This window comes from Ascaphus truei, chromosome 3 (genome assembly GCF_040206685.1).
Source record: "Ascaphus truei isolate aAscTru1 chromosome 3, aAscTru1.hap1, whole genome shotgun sequence".
Classification (NCBI taxonomy): Eukaryota; Metazoa; Chordata; class Amphibia; order Anura; family Ascaphidae; genus Ascaphus; species Ascaphus truei.
Genome location: NC_134485.1, coordinates 372995900 through 373012119, shown reverse-complemented (window position 1 = coordinate 373012119; position 16220 = coordinate 372995900). Strand labels below are relative to the sequence as shown.

At 37.9% G+C, this 16220-nt stretch overlaps 1 protein-coding gene across 1 annotated transcript in view; it reads left to right on the top strand.

Moving 5' to 3' along the window:
• Positions 1–15796, top strand: part of CDK8 (cyclin dependent kinase 8) — a 106330-nt gene extending 90534 nt beyond the window's left edge. The window contains exons 6-13 of the mRNA XM_075592222.1: positions 824–955; positions 4923–5066; positions 7163–7232; positions 8788–8860; positions 11163–11260; positions 11887–11965; positions 13663–13821; positions 14361–15796. Of these exons, the coding sequence (XP_075448337.1) occupies positions 824–955; positions 4923–5066; positions 7163–7232; positions 8788–8860; positions 11163–11260; positions 11887–11965; positions 13663–13821; positions 14361–14486 (881 nt within the window). The 3' untranslated portion in view covers positions 14487–15796. The remainder of the gene's footprint in view (positions 1–823; positions 956–4922; positions 5067–7162; positions 7233–8787; positions 8861–11162; positions 11261–11886; positions 11966–13662; positions 13822–14360) is intronic.
• Positions 15797–16220: the final 424 nt, after the last annotated feature.

The window sequence follows — 16220 nt, the reverse complement described above, 5'->3', positions numbered from 1 at the left end:
TATTGAGAGTTAAACTTGTATCACGGGCAGCCTTTATATTTGAGTTGCCTGTTTGGTTTATCACACTGATATACATGTACAACTTTGTAGATACATTGATATTACAATCTTGGATTCATGAGCTTTTGGGCACTACCCTGTTATGTAGGGGTTACTTTGATTACATACTTAACCACTGCAAGTAGCGTTTGTGTCACAGGCGGCGATTTAATAGCCATAACCGGAGGCAACATGGTTGCACACATGTTGTTAAAGGCATTTATAACATACCGTTGCTACAACCTTGGCAGTTTGCAATTCAGGCATAGTGAGGTTTGGTTGCTTGGAATAAGAGAGACATATTACAGACATGGTACATGGTTACCATATGGAATGATATAATACTTATGTCTGTAAAATCACTGCGGTGACACAATGGATATTTATAATCCACTTTCTTTACCCATACCTATATGCGTGTTTACTATCATTGAGACAGCATACTCCATCGTCATTCGTTTTTTAATTGTTTTTATTCCATTACTTAGAAGTGTTAATAAATAATTTTTTGTTTTTGCGATTTTAAACCCTCTGGTTCCCTATATGGTCTGGGATTTATTCCCTTTGGTAATTGCTACCATTAAGCAGAGTGCAATACATTGGGAATTCTTTTGGGTGGTCACTCTATGATCACCTTTGTGTAATAAATATGTCTCTATTTCCCATGCACCTGTACACATTTACCTATATGGTTTAGAGTAATAAGGTTGAGCAGTGATTACCACCCTCTATGTTATGTCTTTTCTTATTGCAATGTATAACATATGCTTTTTCCCTTTCACAGCGGACATGGGATTTGCCCGGTTATTTAATTCACCTTTAAAGCCTTTAGCAGATTTAGATCCTGTAGTTGTTACATTCTGGTATCGAGCTCCAGAACTGCTCCTAGGAGCAAGGCATTATACCAAAGCTATTGGTAAGTATAGCAAAACGTGTGTTATTTGAACTTTTATTGACACTAGCCATAAATCTTTTTATTCTTTCATTATTATTTATCCGAGAACCGTTTGAATGCGTCATTTTGCAGTTACTTTCAATATCTTTTATTTGTTCTATCTTTTATTAGATTGTAAGCTCTTCAGGGCAGGGACTCCTTTTCCTAAATGTTACTTTTATTTCTGAAGCACTTCTTCCCATTATGTGTTGTTTGTATTATTCGTTATTTATATGATTGTCATGTGTATTACTGCTGTGAAGCGATACGTATAGTAATGGCGTTATATAGATAAAGATATACATACACATTTGCCAGCTCCGTCAGTACTGAACATGCCGTCTCCAGTCCGCGGAGGAAATCCTAAACGACAGGAACACCTCTTCCGGCAGCGCCAACTGCAAGATGGCCGCTTGCTTATACACAGTCCATATACATGCGGCTGTGCCAACCGCAACATGGCCGACAGCCACTAAACCCTTCCATGCGATCGGACCACTGCCAGGGAGGAGGCAAGGGAGGGCTCTCTGCTACACTCTCCCCCTGGCAAAGACCTCATCGTCCCTGCATGAGAAAACATAATCACACAGTGCTCATAACAACACTTATATAATGCAAAATATACAGTTGTCTGAACAATATAACAACTTTTATACAACATAACTTAAATGGCATGATATACTTCTATCAAGACAGACATAATGGATGGTAATCTGTCCCTAGACGTCTACTGAGACCCATGGTGGGGTTGCCCCATTGAATCATAACCAAATCTAATTGGAGGGCACATGGTTCTTTGACTCCTCAATTCGGGTGCTGGTACGTTTAGTAACCTTGAAAGTTCTAATTTATTTTTTTGGAACTTGACTTTATTAATCAATTAAGATATGGAGTACCCCCTATAAAATACCCATTATCAGAGAGGTTTCCAGTGGCTTGAGGCCCTGGCCCTCTCATAGAGTGAATGTCAATTTGTCAATTTGTCAATTGGATGTAGCATTGGGCACCCCTGTCTTTTGTTGTATACATTTGCCACGCTCAGCAGCACTCATTTTGGCATAAATATATATTCATGATGTGGTGGGTGCAGGAGTTTAAGCTAGCTGGGAATGTGTGTGTTAATCAATTTCTGACTGCTAACAGTCTAATGGAGGTTGGTGGCACCTCCCCCCAGAGCTCATCCCTCCCCACCTTTTTAACTTGGGAGGTTATGGCTATTTGCTGAATGGACAAGACTTACTGCAGTTTCTTCCCCTCATACAGAGGTAAAAGGAAGGGTTCACAGTTTGTGTTTGGACCTGCATTTTTGATTTACCTTGACGTTTGGTATGCAGGCTTATGATGCTTTGGCCAAAGGGTTTAACTAAAAAAACAAGTAATTACTATTATTGAAGTATTTGAACTTTATACTTATTACCATAAATGTTTTGTCAATTTGATGTAGCATTGGGCACCCCTGTTTTCTTTTTTTAATAAATGAATACCAACATTTCCTGACTGTATGGTTTGTGCAGTGTGTGATGGAGATACCATTTGACAAATGTTGCTATATTTGCACACAATAATTAACCAGAGAATATTAAGGCAGCACTCTTTGGAGTGTTAGATCTGTGTGAATCAACGCATTGGTCATTTCACTGCTACTAGTCTAGTAGCATTGAGTCACTGTCAAATTCTGAATGCGTTGAGTAATTAACGACAATAATTAACACAACCGGTCAGAGGCTGACAGAGAAACTAAAAGTAGCTAAGCTTTTCGGATGCATAATTAGTCAGATTGTGTGGCGAATGGCAAGTCAGTCTGAGACTGTCGGTGTTTGAAAGGGTTACTTTTTTTACTTTGGTAGGAATCACTTCACTCAACCTAGTGATTTGGACAGCACTGGTTTAGCACTCTCCGAAACACAGACAAATACGAGCTCGGGAAGAGAGGAGTCGGACAACAGGTCTGCTGCTTCCACACTTCAAAGTTTATTCAGTTGTGCCCCGACATTTATACAGAAAACCAAGGGCATGTTAATACATAACATATCATGTTTAACAATGAGAAATAACAAGTTTCTGTAGAGGTTATGTATCTGTGTCTTTGGACAAAGCATTAGTAAATCATTACATCTTGCTTGTGTTTGGCCGGCAGTTTCTACTTCTACATTACAAAGAGAAATACAGGGAATGGCTATCAAGAGCATGCAGTTGTATTGTTTGGGACATGTTACTGCTCTTGTGCTATTGTATAAAAGACAAACTGAAAACAACAGAAGTAAATAAAGATTACAACTAGCATAGTTAGTTAATTCTCTCAGTACTGGAACAGCTCATATAAGAAAGATAAAGATAGCAGATTATATTCACCCTTTCAATCCCTGAGACTTGTAGAGCTGACATATAATTTTAACTCCTTCAGTGTTACTGCGTTCATGCTGTCAATGGCTTGTTGTGTGGTGTTCATGTTCCACCGCCACCATCCATCATTATCTTATTGGCAAAACCAAAACTTGCAAATATGGCATTAGGTTTGTTATATTTTATTTTGAACATCTAGTGGGGGCCCAAACGGACGTGCAATGCCGGGCAGTCAGTGCTACACTATATAATCTCTTAGAATTAGCACCTGGCATAGGATGGCTAGTCACCAATCCTGTAACATCCAGGTTGGCATAGTGCTTGTCTTGTGTTTATATATGTCCGAAACCACTGTTACTGTTCCATCTCTCAGTAACGCATATTTTTGCTAACAATAATTAACCTGTGAACACTAATTCAGCATTTTTCAGTGTTCTATCTGTGAATCAATGCATTGTCCACTGCCACTAGTCTAGTAGCATTGAAAGAGTGACCATGAGTCTATGGAATAGTGAATTCAATTCAGCCACAATAAGTAAATCACACAACAGGTCAGAGAGGCTGGCTGACTGACGTAAACTAAACTTGGGTAAGCTTAGTGGCTGCATAATTGTCCAGAAATTTGCTTGCTACTGTCACTGCTGACAGCGGCTTGTGTGTTTTAACCACACCGCCACCACCAATGCAGCCATCACCATCATTTAATATTTATCGCACCAAAACAGTCATATGGCGTAATGAAGGAGATTTTTAGATCAGGGGTGCGCAATCTGAGGGTCACAAGATGTTTTGGGGAGGTGTGGCGGTTATAGATGCCCCACGCTCTTCCCTTAAGCATTTAATTTACATGCCGGGGAGCGCGCAAGGCCTCTGCAACCCACCTTACAGCAACACAGCATCATTTGTCGCCCGGAGGGGAGCGCAGCGCCAAAACCTTGCGCACCACTGAGTTAGACTATCCTTTTTCTTTTTTTCTCTCCTTGACTGACCATCTTGTTAGGACCCAAACAAGCCAGCACCCAAATTGTCATGCGATGCCAAACAGTAGCCCACCATAATATCTAGTTTGGAATTCACAACTGGCACTGCAGACCTGCAACCAGCCACCAATTACGTAACATCCAGGTTGTCGTTGACCTTGGTACACACTGTGCTTGGCTTCTTTAATAATATACAGTATGTATATGTATGTCCTAAACTAGTTACTGTTCCATTGTTTGACAATCATATTGATTACTACCTGATTGTTTGAAAAGTGTTTCACATAACTACATTATGCTGTGCATTTCTTAATATTTTTTTTACAACGGTCTTGTTTTATTCTTCTATTGTATGCTCTAGCTCCACCACCACCACTAAATTATGATTATTCATCATCAATTCAGCCCACCACAGGTTATATCTCTAGAATTGTGTTGGAGCATATTGGTGAGAGCACCAATTTGCAGAGTCCCATTCCCTATTTTTTTATGCTGAACACAAGACTGATCTAAATATAATTTATTTTGAGTCTTACTGTATTTGTTTTTTTTTCTAACAGATAATAGATTGAAGGTGTAATTTAACCTAAAACAGATATTTACTTACAGCACTTTTGTTTCTCTAGATATTTGGGCTATAGGATGTATATTTGCAGAGCTACTAACTTCAGAACCAATTTTTCATTGTCGACAAGAGGACATCAAGACTAGTAATCCATATCATCATGACCAGCTGGATAGAATATTTAATGTCATGGGATTTCCTGCAGGTACATATTTCCATTAAGTAAATAAAATATTTTGTTATTGTAAGTGGAGGCTTTTGTAATTTTTTTGCTCTTAATCTATGATACAAAACAAAAGCGAAACTGCAACACATCTTGTAGCATTCAAGCCACTCACAGGACTGCCACGCGAACACTGGGTGAAACCGCAAACCTGATGAAGCAGGATGCAGCAAAGTGCTCCTGTTACATGGAAAGTAAAGCTCAACTTCTATACTTTCGATTAAATTCTCACTTATATAGTGACACCGAACTGATTTGGGCCAACTAATTTCTATTGAAAATGTTTATATGTTCTTGGAGAAAACCATTTTTTTTTTTCTCGGACATACCCATACACCTATTGGGCAACTGTACATATTGTGCGCTCTTTTCTACTTGGCATTTTACTTTTGAGAAGTACTTGAAATGGAGTTTGAATAAGCATGTGCCTAGAAACCAGATATTTCTGGTACCCTTAAAAAATTGCATACAAATTTCCTTACACAAGCAGCACACCACTGTTGTTTTTTTTATTTAATTTTTTTTACACGTTTCACAAAAGCTTAATATCAATCAAGTGACGTGCATTACCAACTGTTTATATAAACCATACATTTTATTAATAAAACTGACAAAAATACATTATTTTGTGTGGTAAGGTAACATTTAACTTTTAAAAGAATAATCTGTAGTGTGTCAAAGTCTTAAATCTCCCAAAAAGTCGTGCCCTGGAAAGTCTCTTCCCTACTGAAACTTAAAGAAACTGGGTTTTATTGCCACTTGATAAACAATATCCAGCCAAACTGACCTATAAACACACACACACACACACACAGTGGTCAACAAATCGCCAAAAAATCTACTCGCCGAACAAAAAAATCTACTCGCCACCTAGTACCACACGTGTGCTGCTTGGGCCAATAGGAGCTCGCCACGATGTTAAATGCACTCGCCCGGGGCGTGCAAATGTATAGGTTTGTCGAACACTGCATATACATACATACACACATACACACATACACATATATACATATATACACACACACACACACATTGGAGCGTGTTGTATTGATTAGAAATGTTAATGTAAAATGTTTCTCAAGGTATGTAATAAAAAAACAATATTTCAAAAAAATGTTAACCGTTTCTATGATCACTTTAAGTTCTAAATTGTTGTGGCAAGCGTTTCTCAGTATAGCTTAAAATGGAAGATGGTACTGTATGTATTGTCTGATTATATTTATAGTTGGCCTTTTCTATATTCCAATCTCAACCCTCAATCTGAAAAGCTGTCAAATGTACAAGAGTAAAATAAATACAATAATAGGCTAGAAAATGTTATACGAGTAGTTTCACTTTATTGCAACTGTGATACATATACAAATTGGAACTGCATCTTTTAAAATGTGTTTCCTATAACGTTTATTATCTGGCTCACATTATGTGAGAATACTAGAGGGTATAATGGTTTTTACTGAACCTACAAGGGAGATCGTCAGTAATTTAATGCTGTGTACCAAACATTAGCAACCTCACTGGTTTTTGTTTTCATGTTGGTAGTTTAGAACAATCTTGTAAAGGGACCATTGAGGTATTGAGTTCAATTAATGTCATGCAACACAGATTATTTCGTAATGTTTTTCTGTAACCGTTTCCACAAAGAATAGTGTTCAGTAAAATAACACTGCATACGTTTTCAACTCTGCAGCAACAAAGTGGTTGAATTGCCCATTTCATTTAAAGTGCAATTAAACTTTTGAAAATTTTGCATTTAAAAAATTGCCTATTAGGCTGATTTTCTATAAGTGCTCCAAACACGGAAGGATATGAACCTGTATTTTTTTTGTCAAATGAAATAGTGGGATTTTTGGTTCATACAAAAGGGTTCTTGAGATTTCATTCTGAGATGATATTTTCAAAGATGTGCTCTCAATATTTTAAGAGGAAGAAAATGTGTTTTGATCTACTTTGAGAAATTACACACCAGAGATACTGTATCGGAGCCATAATATTGGCTTTGTTAAAAGTTAAAGTTTGTGTTTATGTAAATAGATATTCACGCTCATGCAGTTGATTGCATTTTATCATTATTTGTTTAGAAAAAGATTGGGAAGACATTAAAAAGATGCCTGAGCATTCAACTCTAATGAAAGATTTTCGCAGGAACACGTAAGTCAACCTATACATCTACTGTGCCTGCTGCACTGGATATCACTTTACACAAATTGAACAAGGTCCACTAAAAGTCTGAAATTATAAATGTTTTACCATTTCTTTAGTTATGTCATACAAACAAATCACTGTTTTTGCTTTATTCTGACTAATGGTCCCATTAGAGGTGCAAAGGAAACGGGTTGAGTAGTATTAATAGTTGACTAATATTGCTTCCAATAGGGATTGCTAGTTGCCATTGACATTTCTACATATTCACTTCTTACAGGCACCTCCAGTACCTGAGAGGTTAAACCAAAACCTCTTCGTATTAAAATTGCTGAATCTAATGTCATGTTTTGTTTAAATATATCAAGTAGTATATTAAGAAAAGTTGATGGTGGTTCATGAACAATGGTCTATAAAATAATATCTGATCAGTTGGCTGCTAAATGGTTATCTGCAATCAAACTGAAAATATGATGGCTTGTACCCCAAAATAGATTTTTGTTTCCCTTGCTTAAACAAAACTCCAAGAGTCATAGGTACTATTTGATCTTTGCTTTGTGGAGGTAACCTGAGAATGCCCTTGCTTTCACACGCTGTCATTACATATGGGTAAATTTGCATCTAATCAATAAAAGGAAACCCCAGTAATCAAAATGGGAAATCTGTGTTGGGAAAAAGAAAAAGAAAAAAAGTGTGTGTCTTTATTTATTGACTTCATAAAGGAGCTTGGAGGGAAACTGGTCCTTAATAGTGAAGCTTTCCCCAAAAGCTAACCAATGATATCTCTCCCCACGAAATGCTACTACTTTGTTTGTATCCCATTTTGTCTGTTGATTTAATGGGTTTTTTTTATTATTATTATTTTTGTATTTTTCTGAGTGCTGGAATTTCCTGATTTTATTTAATTTTTTATTTTATTATGCTATTGGTAATTTTAGAAAGTCTCTGGGATTACCTACTAGCACCTTTTTATTCCAATTGATGCCTTTTGAGGGAAGCTTTGTTCTTTTATTATTCTCTTTACATGATGGTGCCAACATTCCATGTCGCGGTGCGATGTGGGCATAAGGACAAGAATAAAACATACAACTTTAAAATATAATTAAACAATAGGTAATGAGTTCCCTGCTCATAGGTGGGGATATAAGGCTGCTCGGCATGGTTTTGTCCATAGGCTTGTCAGGAGAGTGACTGGTAGGCCTCTTTATAAAGAGAGAGGTTTTGAGGGAGCTTTTGTAAGTTTGAACAGTGGGGGAGAGTCTGATGGTGCAGAAAAACGGAGTTCCGCAGTTGGTGTGCTATCCTGGAAAAGAGGCGAGCCAAATGTGATGAACCAAGCCGAGAATGTATGTAGGGGAGAGTACTTGGGGATTAGATCGGCAATGTACAGGAGGACTATGCCATGGAGTGCTTTGTTATGGTAACCATTGTAGGGATTTGCACAATAAAGCAGCAGATGTCGATTTTGTACATTTGCATCTATGCAGTGTAAACATGCATAAAGTTAAACTTGGAGAGCAAGTATAGACTTCTATGGAACATTACCAATATTTTTATTTTCCAGATATACCAACTGCAGCCTTATAAAATATATGGAAAAGCATAAAGTTAAACCAGATAGCAAAACATTCCACTTGGTAAGTCCCTGCCAAAAAGGTTACATATGTCCCAAACAAATTATATATCGCATGTATGACTTGTGTCGGTCATACAGAACATCAGTGGTATATTTGTGGAGCCGGTTCAATATTTGCAAGTATGGTATTGATTTTAACTGGTAACTGACTTTAGATCACAATTTAATGTGAGTTTTAATTCAATTAAGGTCCTTTATGGTGTTTGTGTTTGTACAGTATGTGCCTGGCCGGAAAAAAAGCTATTATTCTCCAGGGAGAGTCCACCAACACGTCCCCTTCTCATTCTTCCTGGAACTTTGTGCTGTCATCGCATGTCCAGAGTGCGATTGAGCTCTTTCTCCATTTTCCCTCACTGCTGCGCTCTTGTAACCACAGCGCAACTGGAAGAAGTTTTATATCATTGATCAGTGTCCGATGACCGGTGCAGACTTTACAGTACAGTGACATTGGGTGGTACAAAGGGAAATCTAGTCGGGGAGAGCTGTTGGTATTGGGCACTGGGGGGGGGAAAGGAGCAACTGATGTGCTGGGCTGGACATGTCACTAATGTGCAGTGGGGAGAGAGATGGGTAGCAGGTGCTTGAAGAAAGATGGATATTTGGGTGTAAAGAGGTGGAAGGTGACACATTTAGAAGGGGTGCAGGGGGTATAGTAAGAGTGAGATAGGTAGGAGGTGCACATGAGGATATAGGGAGATGAGAGAAACCTAAAGAACAAATAAACACAGGATAAAACTGATCCAATTTGGAAACCTTAATCGGCCAAAATATAGTTCAAACAATATAAAGTAATAAAATAATGTGTCTATATGTAAAACAAGTGAAAATATAGTCCCTGGTATTTTCCCTGCAGCCTGAAGCTAAAAGTACTTAATAAAGTCACCAAAAATACTTATAGAACACAGGAAAGAAAAAGGGAAGAAAAATAGTGCATATGGTTTAAAAAAAATGATACTGTACTTTAATTGAATATTTATAGGTAATGCACTCAAAAAAAGTGTGTTGATAGTTTGCATATTAAAATAGTCCTATGTTGAGGGGTCTTTGAGGGGATCCTTTTCTTAATAGCCTCCATCCTTCACAGTGATTCTCCATCTTTCTCGGTCAGTGCCACCTTACACGTTTCGCTGCTGCAAGTGACTTCTGACGAAACGTGTAGGGTAGTGCTGTGACAGATGGAGAGTCGAGATCCCACGAGACTTTGGACGCCACGTGACGCGGAAGTAACTGGGCTCTAGCACGGGTTGGCGTCAGTGCGGTGAGGACAAGCGAACATCTGCCTTTTTTACTAAGCACGTTTTACTTGTTTTAATTGTGAGTGCAATTGGAGCAAATAAATAAATAAATATTTGAACAATATTATGCTATGTTCTATCATTTTCTTTTTGCGCATACATCCACTGTGAAGGACAGAGGTTATTGAGACAGGGATCCTATCAAAGACCCCACATCAGAAGTATTTTCTTATGCAAACGTTTGTGCGTGCATTACTTATATATGTTCAATTAGAATATATATTTTAAAACCATCTGCACTATTATTTTGTTCTCTTTTGCTTTCCTGTATGCTGTAGGTATTTTTGGGACTTCATTTGGCTTTATTTAGTACTTTTGTGGTGTCTTTTATTAGTTTGAAATAATGTTTGTGCTGAAAAGGTTCATCTTGCTAGTATAGATTCTGTTTGGCTGTTGCACAGCCACTGTATTTTTCCAGCCCTGTGTGTGAAAGTATGGATATAGGCATACCCACCACTTGCAACTGTGTGGAACAAAACAAATAGCATGTTCTTTATTGTGTCCGAAAATAATTGCTTGCAGGAATGGAGGCTTGTGAACACAAATCTAATCATTCCCATATCAACATTGTTTTTATATGCTTTGTCTGCTTCATGTGAATAATTACCTTCATAGGATGCTGTATGTGAGTCATATAGTTAAATATTCCTGCATAGATAATCTTTATACAGTTACTCTGAATGAAGATATGGTATTGTGAATCACACAGAATTTTTTATCAGTGATACTTACTGTAGCTGCGCAATAAAAATCTAAACATCCCATTTAGTTTATCTGGTCGGGACCCAATTGCTTCCAGTCGTCTTGCTAATACATTGACCATATTAAATCGCATAACTACTGTTCCATGTAACATAACTAAAGTTCCCCTATATTTCCATCCGTGTGTGTTTTAATATTAAAATACTACTAATATATTGCGTTCTGCCTTGTCACTTGCATAATATAATGTATTCTAGTATTTTTGCTGAATCTGACATGGGTTTCATTTTGTTCAATGTTACAAAGCTTCAGAAATTGCTTACAATGGACCCAATTAAGAGAATTTCCTCAGAGCAAGCTATGCAGGATCCATATTTTCTAGAAGATCCACTTCCTACTTCAGAGTAAGTAATCAACCATTGTCCTTCCTTATTGGCAAAAAAAAAGGTTGGGTTTTTTTTTTGCTTTTCTATTTATATTCATCCAGTGCACTACTGAAGGAAATACTTCTCATGATATGCTTAAAATTAACTGTAATCCCTACAATCCCAAATGGAGTTTTGTGCCAAGTCTACCTAATAATAATTTTAAAAAATGATCCCATTAGCCATAGCGCTAATCCAGTTACCCACTGACAGTTTGATTATGCATGCAGCAGATCTTTGCAGTCCATTGCTAAAAGCCTACGGTCTAGTTCTCTATTCTTCAATAGCAGAGGAAATGTACTAATTATTTTTCATATTTCCGTATCACCCTTCAGTATAAAAACTGCATATTTATTACGGTCTCAAAGCCTCAGTGCATTTTTTTTTTTTTTAAAGCCTAACAAGTTTAGATGCATGCAAGGAACAAGTACACAAAGTCCTGATTTATTTTAATTAGTTAATTATGTACATGGCAAAACGTAATACTGTAATACATTGTTCTCTACCGACAATCAAAAACACATTCTCAGAGATCAGAAGAATGTTTCATTGATTAAAGTATGCTAATTAGACCTGTAATGATGACCAGTAATTTTCCTTGGCAGTGTTTTTGCAGGCTGTCAGATTCCATACCCCAAGCGGGAGTTCCTGACAGAAGAAGAACCTGAAGACAAGGGAGACAAAGTATGTTTTCAAATAACACAACTAGAGCATTACATACTGTAGGTCTGTCCAGTGGCGAATTTACAAAACCACCGCCCATAAGCACTTCGCTTGGTGCCGCCCTCCTCCTTCGCGCCGCTGCCCTCTTTCGCGCCACCCTCCTCCCTCAGCAACGCAGTGTCACATAGCGGCGTGGCCTCATTTCACACACTGACGCTGAAGGGTGACATGAAGGAGAAGGTAAGAACTTTACAAAGGCCCCACGCTCTCCCCTGTCAATCAGTGGGGAAGAGAGCGGGGCCTCTGTATGTGGGGGAAAACAAGAGGAAAATTTGAAGTCCCAAAATTGGGCCTCATGGGAAATCCGCCACTGGCTTTGTCACAAAGCTGTGGTGCCTTGTACACAAATGACAATTTGTGTGGTACCATTTCCCCTTTAAATTGCCTACTAACTTTTTAGTGCTCATAGATTTATGCTTGTATTCTTCCAGCCTGGGGCTACTCTGAGACACTCACCTGCTATGTCTGTTTATTTAGAGGTTCTAGTAAGCATTTAGTCAAAATTAAAAATAATTTGTTACATTTATTAGTTGGCTAAGCGTGTCTAATTCAGCTGTTGAAATTACGTTTTTAATCAACAATACAATAGGCATCCTCACAGAATAATATCAACTACCAACGTTGCACCTCGCTCGTATGCCCACAGTAAGATTGTACTGTAGCTCAGATTCTAACGTGTGGTGTTGAAAATATGCATTTTTATACAGCTCTGTGCAGCAATATCTTATGAATACCTAAGCTGGGCCTGTAACTGATATTTAAGTAATAATCATACCCTCAGAACAGGGCATTGCTGACCATTAATGTCCTGGCTGAAGGAGTTTAATCCAGTGAGGGCATTATTGGCCAGTAATGTTCTAAGGGGATTATTAATGTTTTCGGGGTTAAATGTAATTGTCCAGGCACAATACTGTTCTCTCAACGTTACACACAGTACAGTCCACCTTCTCTCCACAAACAGCAGTATGTAGTATGTAGTATGTAGTATGTAGATCTCACACTTACTCACCCCGGTTGAGAAACACTGATCCATACAATAGCGTGTTTTTGCATGAAATATACCAGAAAAATACATTAAGCGTTACCTCTCGTTTTAATGTATGTTAGCCACACTACATATTATTGATCAGTATAAATTGATACATAATGTTCAAGAAGGCATTTGCTCCTCAGGATGGTCTCAATTGAAAGTATTTGGCTAGTAGTAGTCAGCCAACATTGGTGGTTTTAAAACCTTTTCTTCAAAACCCAGAACCAGACCAGGATTTTGGGGCAATCAGCCTATGCAGATGAGGTGATGTGCTTTCACCTGTGTGCAAATACATTATTTTTTTCTCTCTAAAATACTGGGTGGTCAGTGGTTCCAAAAAATACTTTTGAGAACCACTGCTTCAAATGATTCCTCCTTCCAGCTGTGGCTTGCAAGAGAAAATATATTTAAAAAAGGGGAAGCCAAACTCCTTGACCTCTACCACCGATTTAACACAGAGAACATTGGGGGATTCCTGCGTGCTTGTGAGGGGTGGAATTAAGCAGCCTTATCGGGCAAGAAACGGGGTTACTGTCCTCATAGTGGCAATGCCTTCTTATTTGCATACATCAGATATTGTATGTTTCCCTAATTTTGGAATTGTGTATTACTTTTTTAATCCGTAAAGAAAAACCAACAGCAGCAGCAAGGCAATAATCATACGAACGGGACTGGCCATCCAGGCAATCAAGATAACAGTCACGCACAAGGGCCACCGTTGAAGAAAGTCAGAGTTGTTCCTCCTACCACTACCTCAGGTGGACTCATCATGACCTCAGACTATCAGGTAATGTGATTAGCAACATTTATGTAGCACTAAGCATTGTTAGATTTTCATTTATACCTATAAAATTCCCCACTCTTTTTAATGTTTTTTAAAAAAAATGCCTCTTTCGATGGGTATATTTTCTGTCTCATGGTCATATTTAGAATTGCATCATTTCTTTACGTCTAGTTGTTATCCTGTTCTATGCTTTGTGGTTTCTAACACCCATATTAAGAAGGCAAAGTACTTTTGTATGAAATCCCTCATTCTTGCTGCTGATCTTTTGCGGTCATGGCATTCAAATAGATTTTTCCATATTCTGATTGTTCCAGCAGTGGTGCATATCATGGTGAGTTCTGTAAGGAATTTGTCCACTTTTCTCACTTAAAATTTCATTTTAGTCTGTGTACTGCATATTGAATAAGTCGATATGCAGGCGCTGCTTATTTTACTTGAAAAAAATGTACAGTTTTAAAAGGTGTGTTCAAGATATTCATAATATCTCTCTAGATACTGTAACTGCATCATTGTATTTCTGTCTCTTTACCCCCTCTTTATAGCGCTCCAATCCACATGCTGCCTATCCCAACCCTGGACCAAGCACATCACAACCTCAAAGCAGCATGGGATATTCTACTACCTCCCAGCAGCCTCCACAGTACTCCCATCAAACACATCGGTACTGAGCTGTACCTGAAAAACGTCAATGCACTGTTGCTTAGGCTGCAGGACTGAGCATGCAGCTGTCTATCTGAAGCCTGGCTTTGGAGTGTACTGTACAACCACACCTTCAAAACGTCCAGCAGCCAAGTTACACAACATTTCACAGAATGTAGTTCCCATGTGGAGGTGAAGCTCAAAAGAAAGCGCTAGCACAGTTGGTGTTGTGGATATGCTACTTTCATAGTTTACTTGAAATGGTTCAGACTGACCAATGCACTTCTTTCAGTGACAGTCTGTAGCAGTTGAAGCTGTGAAGTACGCTAGGAGCAAAAACATGTTATCGTATTTGGTGACTTCTCTTAACAAGATTCTGACCAGTATCAAAAATTCTTTGTACTAGTATGTACATTACCATCGCACAAAACTATAACAAGCTAAAAAAAAAAAATTAAATTCAGATAATTTTGGTACACATTTACTTTCTTGTGGTGTGACAAATATTATCACATTGATCAGTGTTTTTGACAAACAAATTTGTTACACAACACTTTATATCTTTCCCCCCCCTCCATACTAAAAAAATATAGCATTTTGCCTTTTTATCCCTAGATGAACTTCCCAAAGATTATATTGCAGCATAAGTTTTTAATGAATCTTTAACTTGACTAGTATTAAAGCTGCTATCTGATAGTAAATGCGTTTGTTAAAATCGGTATGAATCCGTTTGCATTAGCAAACAAGTAAAACTGATTGTCGTTGACAATGTATTTTTTCCTATTGGTGTTGCTGAATTGTGAGCATGCTTTGGAGTTTTGACAAAACAAAAATAAGCAAACAATGAGCACGAGATACCTGTCTCACAAGGTGAAGCGTCTGTTCAGAGCTTTTAAGCTGGCTTGGAGTTGTCCGGTGGCGGCCAACTCCAGTCCTCAAGGGCCATCAACGGGTCAGGTTTTCGAGATATCCCTGCTTCAGCACAGGTGGCTCAATCATGACTGAGCCACCTGTGCTGAAGCAGGGATATCTTGAAAACCTGACCTGTCGGTTGCCCTTGAGGACTAAAGTTGGCCACCCTTGGTGTAGTGGATTTGAATTCAGTTTTTTTTTTTTTTTTAATCTGTTAGCACCTTATTTAGGGCTGCTCTTGTTACATCAGAGAATAAGGGGATAGAGGGAAAGCCTTAGAATTTATAAGGAAACAAAACTGTAACATACAATGTACTGTAAACAACTATTTTACATGAATGACAAGTATTCTGATAAAAAAAATCAACATTGTTAAAGCAAGGTGTTACGTAATAAATTTATTTTTCATAAAACAAAACCGTAATAATTGTGCTTGTGTTCTTTGGTATGAGTGGGTATCCACAAAATAAATAAATCATTAAATACTTTGTGGCAGCGAGGCTATAGTTTAGTCGAGCTCAGTTCTTTTAAACATCTGTCTTTGATGCAGGCCTGAGGGATAAATACTGTACTGCTGGAATTGTTTTTATTGCTTTTTAAATGCCCTACTCTGCAGACATCCTGTACATATTGTGAACTTTAAATAGTACTTGCATAAAATATGAGTTTACCTTGGTGTGGTAGCAGGCTTTTAATTTTGTCAAATATACGGAACATTAACACCACTTTTGAATTGAGAAACAAAAAAGTAATAATGAGTTTAATAACTTACTGGCCTTATTCGGTATTAGACAACCTTTTAAAAGAAATGTTAATAGTGGATTGTATTGATCCAAATGTGATTGCGCTCT